This window comes from Rattus rattus, chromosome 7 (genome assembly GCF_011064425.1).
Source record: "Rattus rattus isolate New Zealand chromosome 7, Rrattus_CSIRO_v1, whole genome shotgun sequence".
NCBI classification, from domain to species: domain Eukaryota; kingdom Metazoa; phylum Chordata; class Mammalia; order Rodentia; family Muridae; genus Rattus; species Rattus rattus.
In genome coordinates, this window is record NC_046160.1 from 51,244,104 (window position 1) to 51,262,918 (window position 18,815).

An 18,815-nucleotide genomic window follows, 5' to 3' on the forward strand; every position below is an offset into this window, starting at 1 on the left:
TGGTTTTGCCCACTTTTCCTGAGGCTGATGTAGGCTAAACTGATTCGCCCTATGAGTTGGACAATCAAAAAATGGCAGCATATGGCCATTTGATTCAATATAGAAATAATAACTGTTATTTGTGTTGTTGATGCTTTGGTATAAAAATTGATCATTTAAATGGTGTCTGCTTCCCATTCTTCTGTCCCTACACTTTTCACGTTGATGACATTTGTCATCCTCCACTTAAACTCAGTACCATTAAGGCAACCCTTTGCATTCTTTTTTTTTTTTTTTTTTTTTGGAGCTGGGGGCTGAACCCAGGGCCTTGCGTTTCCTAGGCAAGCGCTCTCCCCCTGGGCTAAATCCCCAACCCAACCCTTTGCATTCTTACTTGCCTAGCTTTAAACAAATTATTATTGCTAAGGTCATCATTGGCAAGTATTTAGGTCAACTGGACTCATCAAACAACATTTTATTGAATTGTGCAGCAACTTTTGAAAACGTGAGTTCTACCCTCAGTCTATTACCTCAGTCCTTAGCTATAATTCCATCTCTGGAAATGAGTAATTAAAAAATAAACAGAAATTTATTTCCTTACAGTTCCATGGGATGAACTAATCCACTACAGTGTTGCTGCAATATCTCTGAGGCTAAAGACACTGGTCATCTAGCTTGAGTTTTACCTCTCAGACATAATGGTCGAAGGATAGATCTGATCACTGCACATTTCTTTCTAACTTCTACATATATGTCATAACACACATGTGTGTGGCCACTCATTTACACACACACACACACACACTAAATAGTTAAAATATTTTTTAAAAACCATAAATTCATGATGTATGTTATAGATCTTCTTGCCATGAATTCTCAATGTTATAGGTTTTTGACAAAGAGGCCAAAGAAGGTTATACTTGCCTTTTCATAAAGGTATTAATCCACCAGGTTAGAGGAATACATGCCCCCATATCTACCCATTTGTACTGCTGTAATGACAGTAGTAGTTTTATACAGGCTTAGAGGAGACAAACATTTAAACCATCTGCCCACAGCTGTTATAGATTGCCATTTCGTTCAGGTGTGAAGTCAGTACGTTTCCAGCTCTTGTCAGTATAGGGCACCCCTCCTTCTTCTATTAGCTTTCCCAAGCCCACTGGATACTTCCTAAATAATCTCATCATTAAACTCTTAATTACTCAATTTAAGTGAGCCATCTGCTCTGTACTGGGTTCTTTTGCCAGGAAATACTGAGGTGGAATTAAGAATCTTAAGCTTGAAGGAACATAAACCTATAAAAGGTAACAAAGAGGAGAAAAGCAAGACAGAAAGACAGACAGACCCATTTCTGATTATCATCACATTTGACACTTGTGACAAGAGTTCGGGTCAAGTTCGATTTCTCCATTTTTTTTATGATCAAAGCGGTGTCTTTATCAATGTTATCTAACCATCAATTCTGTTGGGTAATCAAAAGCAAAGAAAATACCCTGCATTATTTAGAGGTCTTAGGACCCCTCTGATAAAAAAACCTCACAGGAAGGTATCTCGAATCTGGCCCCAGGGATTTTTTTTGTTTATTTTTTGTTTGGAAAAAGCATTACTGTGCCCTATCCCTGTTCACCAGGTAGAATATTTCTGCTCATTTTAATAAGCTTATGGAAGATTAGCATATCCATTTTTCATAGGTCCTCCTACTGTCTATAGTATCTTCCCACACTCTACAGCTATAGACTAAAAGACCGGCATAGCATGTCTATTGTTTTAACAGTGGTATGAATGAGTTAACCAATCACTTTATGACTGGACTTGAGGCTTACTCCATGTGGTGAGAATTATGTCTGGTTTGTAAGTAATTTTGATCAAGGGAACATTTTAGATCCTAGGTCCCAGGGGAAGATTCTACAACTATTGCATTACCGACTAGACAAAAAAGCCAGACTGGCTGTAAATTCTTGGTGGCTAAGAGAAGTATTGTGATTTCTTCAGTGGTCTAGTCACTGATAAGTTATCAATACTACAATAGATAACTTCATACCTATGCTTATGCAACCACTAAATTAAACTCAGTGGGTTACACAAACAAAAAAGATATGACAAGGTGTGTTTAGTTTGAGTTGGATGCACTGGTAAAAACAAAGGTTAAATTGCAGAGGAGGAGCATAAGACAAAGTAAATAGGGAGTGAATATGACTAAATTTTGTCAGAGCGAGAGAGAGAGCGAGAGAGCGAGAGAGCGAGAGCGAGAGCGAGAGAGAGAGAGAGAGAGAGAGAGAGAGAGAGAGAGAGAGAGAGAGACTGTAATAAAAATAAAAGCAAATGTAAGAGATGGAAAGGAAGGGAAAAGACAGAGGTGGGGGATCAGTGAGAATATACAGGGTTGGATAGGAGTAGCCTCAGACTACAAAGCTGATCTGAAAAACATTAACCAATCTGATGCAGTGCTATGGATTCTGCATGGCATTATCTGGAATTCTCCCTGAACATAAGTAGCATATTATCTTTTCTTATTGACCTCTCTCTGAACAAACCAAGTTGGCTTCTAAAGAGAATCAGAAAGTAGAGGCCTTCAGCTGATTGCAACATTTGCAGGCAAATAGCTAAGAGTTAAATTACTACAAGTAATCACTACAAGCTTATTTGCTACCATATATAGCAGAATTTTCATTTTCACATGTTCTGCATACTGAACAACATACAATATCCTACCTCATGTCTCTTTCACTTCGTTAATTTACTAATATGTTTAATGTACAAATCTAATATTCAACTCCCAGTTTATTAATATTAATATTGAATTTAATGTTAACCTGAAACATCTTGAAAATTTTTCAGACACTAATTTACTCAGTGGCTCCATGCTGCCCCATCTACTTTCTAACCTGCTGTTCAAGAGCCATTCCAACATGGCACCAATTCAGGCAACTCAGCTCTCACTCACAGCTCTCTTTGCTGGTTTCCATGATGCCAGGCATACACATCCCCATTTCTTGGTGGGCCTGGAACATCTTGCTGCTATACACTCTCTTGAACTCAGTTAAGTCGCCACATGAAAGAATACATCACACAACATCCTCTGATCCAATTGATAAGATATAATTTGTCCATCTAGACAACACAAAATCCTGCACCCATCCATCCCTTAAGAATAGTTATAACGAACTCTAATATGTGCAGAGCGGAATCTTAACATCTGCTGCAGTTTCTCTCAGCTCCCTCCTCCTCGCTCCTGCCTCCCCTTTCTCTCTAAAACTTTTCTTCTGCCCATCCTTCCTTCTCATCCAATGACAGGCCTTGTTCTATCCTGTACCTGCCTCCACCTGCATAATGACATCAACCTACAGCTTACTCCTTATGGCCTGCTCATCCTTATTTCAGATAGAGTCCAGAAACACCAACCAAGAGATGGCACCACCCACAATGAGTTGGGCCCTTATAAAAATGCCCTAAAATTTTGCCTACAACCCTATCTAAGGGAAGCATTTCTTCCTAATCAGGGCTTCTTCATCTCTACTCAATCTAGCTTTACTCATGCTGCTGTAAATAGCCAGCACATTCTCTATTTTTATTATTATTATTTTCTTTCTTTCTCTTTTTATTAGATATTTTATGTATTTACATTTCAAATGTTGTCCACTTTCCCCCCTTCTCCCACCCCCCTCCCCCTACATCTATGAAGATGTTCCCATTCCCACTCACCCACTTCCACGTCAACACCCTGGCATTCTCCTATATCGGGAAACAAGCCTCATTTGTGAACAGTTGTTAACTTTTGCCATTTTGTTTAAAGAATAGTGCTTTTTGTTGCTTTTGTAATATTCCAAAGTAGATCAAGCCATATTTTTACTTCTATATAGAGTAATAATGCCTGTTTTTTAAAAATGTTACTTATACTTTCTAATCATTTATTTATGTAGCTGGTTTACCTAATTTAGATCATTCGCCTAAAGAAATCTTAGAGTTCCAGTTAGCCCAATACCATTTGTTGAAGTTGCTTTCTTTCTTTCTTCAATTGTATGGTTATCCCTTGTTTGTCAAAAATCAAGTGTCTGTAGATGTATGGGTTTATTTTAGGGTCTTTGATTTATCACATGATCATCTCATTAAATGCTGAAACAGCCTTTGACAAAATCCAATGCCCCTTCACATTAAAAGTCTTAGAGAGATCAGAGATAGACGGTATGTTCCTAAACATAATAAAAGCAACATACAGCAAGCCGGTAGTCAACGTCAAATTAAATGGACAGAGAAATTTCAATAAAATCGGGGTCAAGGCAAGGTTTTTCACCTTCTTCCTATCTACTCTACACAGGACTTGAAGTTCTAGCTAGAACAATAAGAAACTAAAGGAGATCAAGGGGATAGTAATGAAAAGGAAGAAGTCAGAGTATCATTATATGCAACTGATATGATAGTATACATAAGTGACCATGAAATTTATACCAGAGGACACTTAAATCTGATAAACACCTTCAGTAAAAAGTGACTGGATACAAAATTAACTAAAATAAAAAAATCAGTAGCCCTCCTAAAATAATAAATGAGCCAAGAAAGAAATTAGCCAAACAGCACCGTTTCCAATAGCCATGAATAATATAAACTATCTTTGTGTAACGCTATCCAAGCAAGTGAAAGATCTGTATAACAAGAACTTCAATTCCATTTATCAACCTGTCTGTTTCTGTACCAATATCATGCAGGTCTTATTACTACCACTATATAGTACAGCTTGAGATCAGACATGGTGGTACCTCCAGAAGTTCTTTTATTGTTCAGGATTGTTTTAGGAATCCTGTGTTTTTTGTTTTTCAACATGAAGTTGAGAATTGATCTTTCAAAGTCTGTAAAGAATTGTGTTGGAATTTTTATGGAAATTATATTGAATCAGTAGATGCATTGAATCTGTAGTTTGCTTTGGGAAAGACAGCCATTTTCATCATGTTAATCCTCCAGATTCATAAGCATGAGGAATCTTTATTTTTTTTATTGGATTATTTTTATTTATACTTCAAATGTTATTCCCTTTCCTGGTTTCCCAGATATAAGCCCCCTATCCCATTCCTCCTTCTTCTATAAGGGTGTTCCCCTTCCCATCCACCCCCTTCCTCCCCAACAACATTCCCCCACACTGGCAGGACCAAGGGTTTCTCCTTCCACTGGTTCCCAACAAGGCCATCCTCTGCTACATATGCAGTTAGGGCCATGGGTCAGTCCATATATAGTCTTTGGGTAGTGGTTTAGGCCCTGGAAGCTCTGGTTGATTGGCATTGTTGTTCTTAGGGTTTTGCAAGCCCCTTCAGCTCTTTCAATTCTTCCTCTAATTCCTCCAACAGGGATCCTGTTCTCAGTTCAATGGTTTGCTGCTAGCACTCACCTCTGTATTTGACATGCTCTCTGGCTGTATTTCTCAGGAGACATCTATATCTGGCTCCTGTCAGCATGCACTCCTTTCTTAGCTTCATCAATCTTATCTTTATATCTTCTGATATCTCCATGTTTAGGCCTCAGTGGGAGAGGGTACACCTAGTTCTCCTGGAAATAGATGTCTGAGGGTAGGGTGGTACCCAAGTGGGGATCCTCTTCTCTAAGGAGAACGGGAAAGGCAATGAGAGAAGGGATTTGTAAAGGTTGAAGTAGGAAGAGAAGAGGTGGAGGTGGAAGAGAAGAAATTATTTTTTCCCCAATAATTCTTTTATTCAGAGTGTGAATAAAAGAATTATTGGGGGAAAAAAGTAATCTGAGAGTTCAAATGTTACAACTAATTGACACATTACTGCTTTATCAGTATGTAGCACACTGCCTACCTGCTATCTGTCCTCAAATTCACAGTTATTCTCAGAGTTAAATGAATAAAAACTTAGTAATTATAGAATTGGTACTCTATTTGACCTGATTTTAATTTCCCTGAGCAACCTATGGGGATTAATTGTTATTGCATCTTTACTCGTTCTTATTTTTTCCTTTATTTTTGAATCCCCCTCAAACAAAAAAAAATTATGGTTCTTGAGATTCTGGCAGTATTTTCTGTTGTTGTAACACTTTGAATTTGTAAGCTCATCTTAAATTCTCCTGTGTGAATTAATATTCACTAATTCTTATTCAGTGATTGGAGTTATGACATGCTGACTTCATGAAACTATTTAAAAATTATCCTTTTCTGTGGCTGACAATCTGTAGATTCTTTTATCTGAATATTACTTGATATTTTTTTCTCACAAGGACATTTAGTTCTTTCTGTAAAATGAGGAATGTTTTCAGCCTAGGTACAATGGGCCAAATAGCTTTCTTCAGCTCCTCCAATGTAATTATTTCCTGCCACTAACTAAGCAAAATGGCACATCTGTTGACTAGATGAGAAAGCCAGAATTAGACTGCTTTCCAAAAGCCTGCGCAGTGGTTCCCTCCTGGCATTCCTTTCATGTGCCTAAAGAAACCCTTCTGCAGGGGAACAGGAGATCTGTGAACACACCATGGGGATTCCCAATTGAATATTGTCACGTTCTTTCTAACCATTTGTGAGGAGGCAGAGACTGTGAGAATGTGCTGCTGTTATTTTCAACACCTTCTGCGGCTTGAAGCATAGCTGTGTCTCTGGATCTGATATTATACAAGCTACACTTATCTTTTCATAGGCCTAATGTTCACCTCGTTAAAGGTTTTCAGAAAATGCTGTTTTCCTGCCCGTACACTACTAATTAAATAGAAGAAACTAAAGTTTCAGTGACCCGAGTTGTTTGTACTGTGTGCACAGCATGGCTCTGGTCAGTCATTGGATCTGAAATTGCACATCCACACAAAGCATTCCCCTGTATTTGTTTGAATAATATGCTTTAATACCAAATTTTCAATTCACTTTACTTCATATGTGTCTCCTCACAATGGAACTAAGAACTAATACAACCACCTTATAAGTTTTAGTCTTCATAACTGGCTGTTCATAATTCTGGAAAAAATTTAGACTGACTTCTGAAACTATTTTAGTTTCTGACCATCTAAGGACAACAAGGGAATTTGGAAAATGCCAATGGTAAACAAAGAAGTCAGAAGTTCCAATTAGGTACAAATTTAAAGGGAAATATATGATAACAAGGATAGAGTTTTTTATTTCTATCACGTGAGAATAATGACTTTTTCCATTTTAGCAATATTGGGTCAGTCATTTATTGTTTGTTGCCGTGTTTTGTATAGTAAACATACAATTTTTAAAGAAAACCAAAGGCCACCTGCTTGTTTCTTTACTGAACCTGTCTCTGCTCTAATAGAACTTTACTCCTAAAGCAAGAGAGGGCTTAAATTTGTTCGGTTCTTAGTTATCTACCTTTCACAGACCCATTTATTGAGCTCTACTTAGCTCACGGCTTGCATCTATCATTTACCTCCACAGTACAAGAAGCTCTTCTACATGTACCCAACATGTCACCGGGTAGGGAGAATGATAAAAAGGTTTTAAAAGTACACTTACCCACTTTTTATTCTAACGAACCATTATTTTGTGCCTCAATCTATATCTTCTTACATTTAATTTACCAATTCTTTATTCCAGGAACCTGGCAGAATAATCATTTAAGTGGATATCCGTTCACTGCAGTTTTGCTACCCAGGATGCCAATAGACACTGAATGGATTGAGATTGGAGATAGAGACTATTGTGATCCATGATTCCATACACCCCGTGTCAGTTGTCTCACTAGATACAAGATCAAAAACACCATCAATGTCTGTTTCCCAGAACTAAAATGGGAAGACTGTGTAGACTAATACGCAACACGTATCTTGTACACCCTCCTCGACAGCTGATATTATCAGCACTATTTCCACCTTTCTTGAGTTTGGCTCTTTGCTATGTCTCCAATGACGAGAGTGTTGAGTCACATTCAGGGATTCACAAGCTTTGTTGAATAAACCAATGAGCTACCATCATAAGATTCAGGGGTTATAGAGAGCAGAAACTGATCTGTCAATTTTTTTAAGAAAAAGATTAATGTATATTAACTGTACATGTGTATGATAGCCTTGGTCTGTCTTTTACATTTGCCCCTTTATTAAAAGGATATCATTATGCTGTGGAAGCAAGGAGAGCACTGGTGAATCAGGCTCAGATACGAACAGGTGTCCACGTATATCTGAAATGATTTAGTTATGGCCATTTTTACCCTGTCCTTCAACTACTGAACTCAACATTCAAAACCCTGGGAAGGAGCCCAATGTGAAGCTTGGAAAGAGACAATTGTGACGGAATCATATAGCTCCCTTTGGAGAGGGAGGACAGAGTGCATCACCTTACATGACTGTATGGACCTAAAAAGTAGCAGAATCAGAGGGAAATCAGTGTGAACAATAAAATCAGCAGAATAGACCCAATGGAGACACAGATACATCCATTACATATGTTCTGACTGATTTCAAATTGCTTGGACATTTGTATACATATTAGTATCATTTGGTATTTCACATCAAATAACAAAAATATATTTCCTTGAAAAATAATGGTATATACCCTTTTTAAAATACTGCCTAAACCAAAACAATGCATTTTTTGTTCTATGGTTTTGGTTTCTTTTTCCTTTCAGACATGCTATAGATTTTCTGACTTTGATTATATCTTTTGTCATAAATTTTCTAATATGCAATTTTAGAGACCAAGTAATTCTTCCCCAGCTTTGATTTCTATAGCAGGTCCAATGCCAGCCTGGTTGAGTCCTGAGCAATTGATTATAGTCTCTGATAAAACACTGAAGCCAGATGGAGTTCACTTTTGTCTTTATAAATTTGCCAGTGAATCTAAGCCAGTGACAACTTGGGGATTTATTTTAAAACGTGATTCACACTAGAGTCATCCACTCTTCATTAAGCAAGTCTTTCAGGCATTTGGAAATACTTTGATTTGGCACATTTATTGAAAAAAAAATGTAAGGTTATAAAACTAAAAGTATTTTCAAATTTAATTGCTGTATAACATTTATAAAGAACCCCTAAACTGACGTCCATGGAACACCATTAGAAATCTAGATTTTAGCAAATTGTTTATATATATCTCTGTGTGTGTGTGTGTGTATGTGTGTGTGTGTGTGTGTATGTATACGTGTGTGTATGTGTGTGTGTGTGTTACTGCTTAGATATAAATAATGTTCTTGTCTGGCCTTAGAATGTAGACTTTATAAAATTAAACACATTTAAATTTACTTTGGTCAGCATAGTTTGATTAAACAAAGTGCTCTTCACATTTTGTACTCTCTATTACATTGATTTATGTGACTTGGTATTAGGGAAAGAACATGGGTTGTCATTAAAGAAGGAAGAGGTGATTAAAGGTTCAAAAGAATGCAAATTAAGATAAACCTATAATTTATTGTTTAGGAGATATAATCCTTACCAATTTACCCTTATCATTTAATCCTTACCATTTTCCTTTGTGAATTATTGCTAATCTTTTGATTTTCATGTTTTCTTTTCACAGTGCTTTAACAAATTATTGAAATTACAAACATCCAGAACAGTTTCATTTGGACAGAGTTCATATTCTGGAAGTCCAGGCTATTTCATCATGAAACACACCTTGTAAAATCTTTGAAGCATCGAATTCCGACCAAGATCTGGATAAAGAAGCCCTCATCTGCTGTGTAAGAATCTCATCACCTACGCCATGACAAACCAGGAAAAATGGGCCCATCTCAGCCCCTCAGAATTTTCCCAACTTCAGAAATATGCTGAGTGTGAGTATTCATATGGAAGATATAGTATAATTTTTGACCTATTTTTTAAACATCATGTGATTCATTACAAGAATAGATCACAGATCCTGTTTGTCCGTGGAACAGATGCAGGCATGTGCTTTGTATTCACAAGTAGGTCACCTGAAGACTGCCTTTTAGCATAATTTTTTCAAAAGAAGACCAATTAAATCAACTATGAAATTAAAAAAAAACCTAGCATATTGGATACAAAACTAATCCTGGAAAACACTACTGGTAAAAGAAATAAAATGAGAGAACCCAAGCTGAGAGGTATTTCCCTTTTATTGTTTGTGAACCTATCCATTCCAGAAAGACCAAGAGAAAAAATCATAAGCACATTGTACCTCCACAGTTGTGCCTAATCTCAATCATGAATTCCAATGAAAGAGAAGATCTGATGAATTTAAGACAACATGTAAATTAGCTCTTCAAATGATAAACCAAGACAGCTCACTGCATACTAGAGTATTTCAACCTAAGCTTCATTTTATGTGTAGTAAGGGTTTATCTATAATACATTTATGAGATGACAAATTGATGATTAATTGTTAACTCTATAAAAACTAGCTGAGATTTCAGGATCATCACATTTTCTGTTCTTTCTCAAATCATTAAGGCAAAAAAGAAATGTTAATTACTCTTCCAGGAGCTTCCCAGCTAATTACGAGGAAAAGTGATTAGAATGCAATCTTTTATAATAAATTCCCAGTAACAAAAGAAACTGAAAATATAATCCTGATGTGATGACTCTAAGTAACACACTTCTCTCAACATCAGTGCATGCCTTCAACTTACTAGACATTTAGAGATCAGGGTCTTTATCTTACAAAACATCATTAGAAGTTGACATTCTTCCATATTCTATTAGAGAAGAACCATATTGGAGCAGTTTTCTTAATATTAATTTTTAATTTTTTTTACCAACAAATTGTCCTTTCAAATGCATTAGTGAGTAGTTCTTTAATAAGTTCTTGAACTATTATTAAATTTGTAACATGCTAAGAGTCAAATAATAATGTTTTGTGTGCTTTGGGGTAGTAGAGTATGGCTGTGAATACTTGAGAAGAATGAATGATCTCATTAAATTCCTCACAGCAAAATTAAATCAAAATCAAACCTAGCGAATAGAACAAAAAACATCTTGTTTGTTACCTGATTGTGGATTCTGCCCATAGTGCTACAATAGACACCTTAACTCTGTGCCTATCAAGACATCTTAGCTGGTTTTAAAATGAACAAGAGGTGAATAAGGTGAAACTGGGACACTGCTCCTTCAGTTCCTCCTGAAGGTGCATGCTGAGATCCTCATCCTGTATCCGACACTGGGTAACTTTCCTAAGGGCTCTGTACATTATTTTCTGTACTCTTAAACAATAAAATGATAAAAAATTAGAAATATTCATTATTAGAAGTATCCATTGAATAAACTACATTGGAGAAATAAGCAGAATGTCTAGAAAGCTGCTACTGCTGAACCTGTTTACAATTGCTATATTATCAGAGAGAGGGGGAGAGGGAGAAGGAGAGGGAGAGGGAGAAGGAGAGGAAGGGGAGAGAGAGAGAGAGAGAGAGAGAGAGAGAGAGAGAGAGAGAGGAGGGGGGAGAAGGGAGAGGGAGGGGGGAAGGAGGGAGAGAGACAGAGAGACAGAGACAGAGAGAGACAGAGAGTCAGAGAGGGAATATGTTGTGCTGGTCATGTGAACTTACTGTTAATAATCAAATAGAAGAGTGTCACATTTGGAAGCATGGAGAGTCAGTGTCCTTCCTCCTGCTACCAGACTAGAGCATGTTCACAATGGAGAAGCTTCCACTAATATTTCTGCTTTATTTCTGTGGTGTGGCTTCACATGGAGATGACAGCTAAAGTGAAGCCTGCTGTGGTGGCCTGTAGCATGCTGTGACCAGGCTCCTGTTTTGGGTTGCAGACTAAGTCACTCCACGGGAGGCATTTTCATTGAGATGTGGAAAGGAAGTTTAATTTCTGCCTCCACACTTTATATAAAGTCATCTGAACTGCAGTTACAAGATAGAAAGCTCTCACTCCTGCTGTGTAGAGAATTGAGCTTACCTCATTATTGGTGGGTTTGTGCTTCCTGCTGTGGTTTCAGCACACAGCAAAGGGTTAAGAGACTCCAAGTATCGTCATGAGTAGGAATGACTTCTGAGTACATGAGACATCATATTTTCAAATGGTTCATTATCTGCCTGCATGTTGTCGTTTGGGATTAGCCTTATGCTTGCACTGTATAAAGTGTATTCTACTGCATGTGAAATATTTTTGAATGGCACTGTGTTATGGGATGAACAGTTCCAAACATTCATGAATTTCATACCATTTATAGCAGCCAGCAGTGTAGATACTTGAACAATTATGGTGAATTGCTGACTGAGGTGCCGAATGTTCATATTCAGGTATAATTTCTTCCACTTGACAGACAGGCACTCTGATTCAGTGTAAAAAGCCTTCCGTTTGATAAGCAAACCATTATTATTTTTTGAGACAAGATCTCCTGTCTGCCCTCATATTCCTGATATAGCCAAGAATAATCCTGAACTTCTGACCTTTCGGCACCCACCTCCAGAATGCTGAGATTATAGTTCTGTGCCACCACAATCAATTTAAGGTATACTGCAGATAGAATATAATGATTCTGGTATAGCAGGAAAACATTCTACCAGCCCTAAAACTAGTATTTTACAGTATTGACTCCCTGTCTTGTCACGGTCTTTGTAGTGTTATTGTAACTAAATGAGATCTGTTAATATCTCGGTAAGCACCAATGCAACATAAGCACAATTAAGACATAAAACAGGGGGAAAAGATTCATTCCCTAAAGTAGCCAGGGACAGCTGGTGAGTCATTTCCTAAGCAGTGACTTCCTCAAACAGAGGGAACATGGAGAGTCTATTCAAAGGGTCTATGTGTACAAGCTGATCCATTCCTGAGCATGCTCAATTTAAGATCGCAGAGATTAAAATGATGAACAGGAATGCTTCTGGGCATGGTCTGCTTGTGCCATAAAGTTTTAGCTGACAACAAATGAAAAAACAATTTGAAGGTCCATTATCACAGGAATCTGCCCCTGCAGGGGCCTGCTTTACTTATTGGCTAGTGGTAGGAAGTGTGAAATTGTACAAAAATTTTGTTGCTTTCACAAAGTGTTTGAGCAAAACATGTTAATAAATAAAATACTTATTTTGGGTCAATTTCAGTTTAACATCATGGTAGCCAGGTGGGAGAAGGAAAAGAAGAAAAAGATAGATTGATGATGATGATGATGATGATGAGGTAGATAGATAGACAGACAGAAAGACAGACAGACAGACAAGGTACTACGTACAGAGCAGTCTCTCGCCTTTTCCTCCTCCATTCTATTCTGAATCTTAGTCTATTCAATAGAGGCACAGACCTGATTTTCAACACACTCATGCTGACAATATTAAACATCATAGAATGTAGCATAAATACAAGGTCTTCATCTCTTTCAATTAAAAAAATAACCTCAAAATATTTTATTTATTCTAGGGCTTAATAAAACAATCATCACTATACTTATTTAGAATACTACTGCCATACTGTAAACAATTTATAAGCATGACCTCATCAAATCTACAATAATTCTGAGTGGAAAGTAAAATATCTTCCCTGATGCATAAATTTTTCTAATTGATTCTCCATCCTTGGCAGGGTAAATGACAATAAAGGTGAAAACAATAGTGGTTTATCTATGTATACTTATGAAAAATAACATGTCAAAAATAATCTTATAAATAATGCTGCTCAAAATAGGACAATCTAGAATGCACTAGCCACAGTCATATTTTACACTTTTTTTTCCTTTTACTTTTACATGAAGGACAATAAAAACGGTATAGCCACTAACTAGGGTATTGGTCCCAATGTCAACAGAACCTGAGGTCAGTATTTGTCACTCAGGAGAAACAGATTTATTGAAGTGCAGTCGTGAGGAAGCATTTCAAATCCTCATTCTGAATGGTTCAGAGGATGTGAAGTGCTTTGTGGGACACAAGGAGTTAGAGTGAAATAGGACCCTCCATGTGCCCCACCTCCCAAGTTCAGTGGGTATGCCTCTTCTGAATGTCCTCTCTTTGTGAAAGATGACCCAGGTCTTGACTTCCTGGAGGCAGGATATGAATTTGTTTCAGGTGAACACTTTAATTCACCATCACACTTTTGATTTCATGAACAAGAAGTCGGTGGGGGCACTGCAGAAAGTATATTGTGAAAATAGTCCATTTCAATAAGATTAGGCAAAAAATGCTAGTTTACACTTGTCCCATCCGTTCCTCCCAGCAGACCATTCAGTCGATTTCCCTGTGAGCTGGGGCAGCATATCTGTTCTAGCTGGTTCATGCTGCCTGGAATTTTTGGTGGAACCAGAGAGTGCTTTTATGAAAACTCTTGATATAATGAAGTTTGTGCAGGACCACAGGAAACCTAAAGAGGGGTCAGGAGTGTCTTTTCCAATGGGAACATAATAAAGGTCTTCTTAAGGCTTGTCATGGAAACCAAAGGGATGGCTTCTATTCAGTAGAAAGAACTAGAGAATGGTGGAGAGACATGTGAGGTGATGGGAGAAAAGATGAGGTTCAAAAGATTCTTTCTGACACCAACATACACAGGAGTCTCCCAGACCAGTGCATTGAGGTTGGTCTTTCATGAATGTTAGTGTTTTTCTGTGTAATGAAGATGCAGTCTCTACTCATATTCCTTTGTTCTCTTCACCAATTCTCCCTCATTACCGTTGTATTATATACGTGGAGGGCTAGGAGTGAACCTTGATGGTAGGATGCTTGCTTAGCAAGACCCTCTGTTCAATCCTCCAAACCACACACCACACCAAAAGTATGGATGCAGAGGAAGAAGAGAAGGAGAATGTGGAGAGTATATATATATACATATCACAGGAAAGGAAATCAACAAGAAGAAATTAATAAAACATTTAATAAATATGTCTGGTTCTGATTTTAAAAGATTTATTCTTCGTCTTAAAAAACCCATTTCTAACATGAAAACCTAAACTGTCTTTCAGATATATTTTGTGATTTGTTCATACGAAGTGAGGTGAGATAAGAAAGAAAGGAGACCTGGTTGCCGTGTGTGTGTGTGTGTGTGTGTGTGTGTGTGTGTGTGTGTGTGTGTGTGTGTGTGTGTGTTTAATTCATTGTTAAACAAATTAGATCACATGCTAGCTCTCCTTCTAATTTATCATGCTGAGATTTGCTTTTACTTCTGTCTCTTGCCTTGTGCTAGATTAGCTCTATTTTGGGAGGACAAGACACTTACTGGTAATTACTCTCTTTGTGCAACACGAATGGATAAATGGCACAGTGCTAGCTAGCATACTGTCTGAGGACACATAATTTGGTGTCATAGAAAGCTGGATTTGAGTCCCAGTGCCTTGGCATACGTCTCACTTTTCCTAGGATCACAGAGATTCCGGGGATTGAATGTGCAGAATCATTTCAGGTGCCTTGCAGTCAATGCTCTTATGGTTAGCATCACGAAGCTGGTGATTGAGGTACTTTAATTTCACTTAACTTATTTTTCTCCTTTGACTGAAACCTTCTGACTATACTGTCTTGGCTTACCTACAATGTTTTGACTTTACGCTGCCTCTTGGCCTGAAATTTGCATCTGTGGACTTATTTTAGATGCATCTCTCATTTCTGACCTTATTTCTTCTGATTCACATGGATGGACGTGCCAGCTCCTGGCCCTGACCCAGACTGTATTTCTGGAATGTATGCTGGCAGCATAATCTCTTTTGTCTCATCCTGGTTCTGCTAGCTGTTTGCTAAGTGCTTCAAACTCAATTTCCTGCTTGTTTGCTTGTCTTCTGTCGATCTCTCACCTTTTCTTTTACAAATAAATTTTGCAGTACTAAAAGAAGGTGATGAGTATATTTTCCCACTATTTTAGACCCCATAGACGTAGTTTTGATGAATTCTTAGCATTCATTTTTTCATTTTTTATTGGTTATTTTATTTATTTACATTTCAAAATGTCTTCCTTCCCAGTTTTCCCTAGGAAAGCCCTCTATCCCCTCTCCCTCCCCTTCCCCTGCCTCTATGAGGGTGCTCCTCCACCCATTCACCCACTTTTGCCTAAGTGCACTAGCATTCCCCTACCCTGGGTCATTGAGCCCCAGGATGACCAAGGGGCTCTCCCAGTTGTGCCCAATGAGGCAATACTCTGCTACATATCCGGCTGGAGACATGGGTCCCTCCATGTGTACCCTGCGGTTTATGGTTTGGTCCCCTGGAACTCAGGGGAGTCTCGTTGGTGGATATTGTTGTTCTTCCTATGGGGTTGTAAAGCCCTTCATTCAGCTGCTATAGTCTTTGCCTAACTTCTCCATTGGGGTCCCTACACTCAATCTGATGTTTAGCTTTGTATATGAGCATCCATATTGGTCAGGCTCTGGGAGGGCCTCTCAGGGGGCAGCTATACTAGTATCCTTTCAGTAAACATTTCTTGGTATCAGCAATAGTGTCTGGCTTTGGTATCTGCAGATGAGATAGATCCTAGTCTCTTTCCTTCAGTCTCTGCTCCCCTCTTCATCCCTGTATTTCCTTTTGACAGGAGGAATTCTGGATTAATACTTTTGAGGTGGGTGGGTGACCCCATCCCTCAACCAGGGCCATGCCTATTCACTGACTATGCTCTCTACAGGTTCTATCTTCCCTTTGTTGGGTATTTTGGCTAATGTCTTCCTTGTTGCATCCTGGGAATCTCTTGGATCCCTGGCATCTGGGACTTTCTAGTTGCTATCCCTAGCTCCCCCTCCCCCACTGCTACACACCTACTTTACAACTTCTGACCCTCTGTATTCTCACCCATCTCCTCTCATATCTGAACTAGCCTCCTGTTCCCCTCCTCATCCTCTCTCCCTCCCAGATCCCTCTCTCCCTCTACTTCCCAGAGATTATTTTCTCCCCCTTTCTGAGTAGGACTGTAGCATCCATACTTTGGTATGATCTTCTTTCTTATTTGTTTTCATGTGGTTTGTGAGTTGTACTGTGGGTATTCCAAGCTTCTTTTTGCCTAATATCCACTTATCAGTGAGTACATACTATGGGCATTCTTTTGTGACTGGGTTACCTCACTCAGGATGATATTTTCAAGTTCCATCTATTTGCCTGTGAATTTCATGATGTCATTGTTTTTAAAAGCTGAGTAGTACTCCATCTGGGTAGAAGCTAAAGGGCAATGAGACTTTAATTTTAATTGACAATATTGCATAGAGATTACAGAAGCAGAGAATTCATGTAGCTTGCAGAACAGATATAGAGGGATGAAGGAATGTTCTTTATCTGGATGGAACCTGAAGTAATCATCGGTGTATAAGCTTCCCTTGTCTAGTATACCTCTGTGTACATGGCAATGCGGATAAGTCCTGAGAGAAAGTGTTAAGAATTCAACAATAATCACAAAGGTGACTCTATAAGTATTTTGAGTAAATTTCTATCGCTTAGTAAAAATTTATCATTGAAAGACTGAGTAACTAACTTGGGGATGATGAAATGACATTAAAACTTAAGCTGAAAGTTTATACATATATTCAGTATATATATATATATATATATATATATATATATATATATATATATGGCTGTTGAATATACAGTTTCACATGAAGATTAAAACACTAAAACAGCAAGAAGAGCAGATATGAGAGAGATATTCAGAGGAAAATGGACTAATGTACTTTCCAACTAAATTTGAGATCTAAGGAAGAGGGATGCTATACTTTGTTTTGCACACCTAAGCCAGTGTGATTCATTTGACAGTGAGATGGAGTATATAACAAAGTAGAGTTTTTCAATTTTGAACATTTGAGCTATATGATTCTACAGGGATTCACTGAAATATAAATTAAATACTTGGATGTACACGTTCGAAGCTCAAGATAAAGTCAGACCCTGGGATACGGAGTGGTGTGCCATTGCGTTATGAATGGTTATCAAATCAAGGTCACATGAGAGAAGGCCTAGGGGAGTCCACTGTGGTAGAGAGAAGGAAGAAGAGAAAACAGTAGGGAGCACTGTGTGGGGTAGAACTAGAAAAGTAGTGTCTTAGGTTTTCCATTTCAAAGATGAAATATCTTAACCAAAGAAACTTGGGGAGGAAAAGGTTTGTTTGGCCTACACTTTCACATCTTTCTTTATTATCAAAGAAAGTCAGAAAAAAGACTAGAAAAAGGAAGAAAGTAATCTTCTTTCAACAAACTCAAAAGAAGATACCCATACAAACATTACCTCTAACAACAAAAATAACATTCACTTTTATATAATATCTCTTAACATCATTGGACTCAATTGACCAATGAAAAGACATAGACTAACAGACTGGATACATAACAGGACCCAGTGTTTTCCTGCATACAGGCAGCACATCTCAGTGACAAAGACAGACACTGTCTCAGAGGAAAAGGCTGGAAAAAGATTTCCAGGTAAATGGTCCAAAGAAATAAGTTAAAGTAGTACTTCTTATATCGAATAAAATCGACTTTCAACCAAAAGTTATCAAAAAACATAAGGAAGTACACTTCATACTTGTCAAAGAAAAGAATATACCAAGTTCAACTCTCAGTTCTAAACATCTATGCTCCAAATGCAAGAGCACCCACATTCATAAAAGAAACCTTACTAAAGCTCAAAGCACACATTGCTCCTCACACAATAGTGGGAGACTTCAACACCTCACTCTCATTGATGGACAGATCATGGAAACAGAACCTGAACAGAGATACAGTGAATTCAACAAAAGTTATCAATCAAATGGATTTAACAGAAGTCAATAGAATATTTCATCAAAAAAAAAAAAAAGGAATATGCCTTCTTCTTCTTCTTAGTGCCTCATGGTACTTTCTCCAAAATTGGCCATATAATTGGTCACAAAACAGATACAAAAAGATAGAAATAATCCCGTGCATCCTGTCAGATCACCACAGATTACAGCTGTTTTTCAATAACAACAGAAACAACAGGAAGTCTATATACACGTGGAAGCTGAACAAAAAAACATCAGATCCAACTACAAAAGCCAATTCTCAACAAAACTGGAAAATCTGA

At 37.8% G+C, this 18,815-nt stretch overlaps 1 protein-coding gene across 1 annotated transcript in view; it reads left to right on the top strand.

Annotated features, from left to right (window-relative positions):
* Dgkb (diacylglycerol kinase beta) overlaps positions 1 to 18,815 on the top strand; it is a 714,793-nt gene that overhangs the window by 94,952 nt on the left and 601,026 nt on the right. Inside the window, exon 2 of the mRNA XM_032907661.1 lies at positions 9,440 to 9,695. Within this exon, the coding sequence (XP_032763552.1) occupies positions 9,626 to 9,695 (70 nt within the window). The 5' untranslated portion in view covers positions 9,440 to 9,625. The remainder of the gene's footprint in view (positions 1 to 9,439; positions 9,696 to 18,815) is intronic.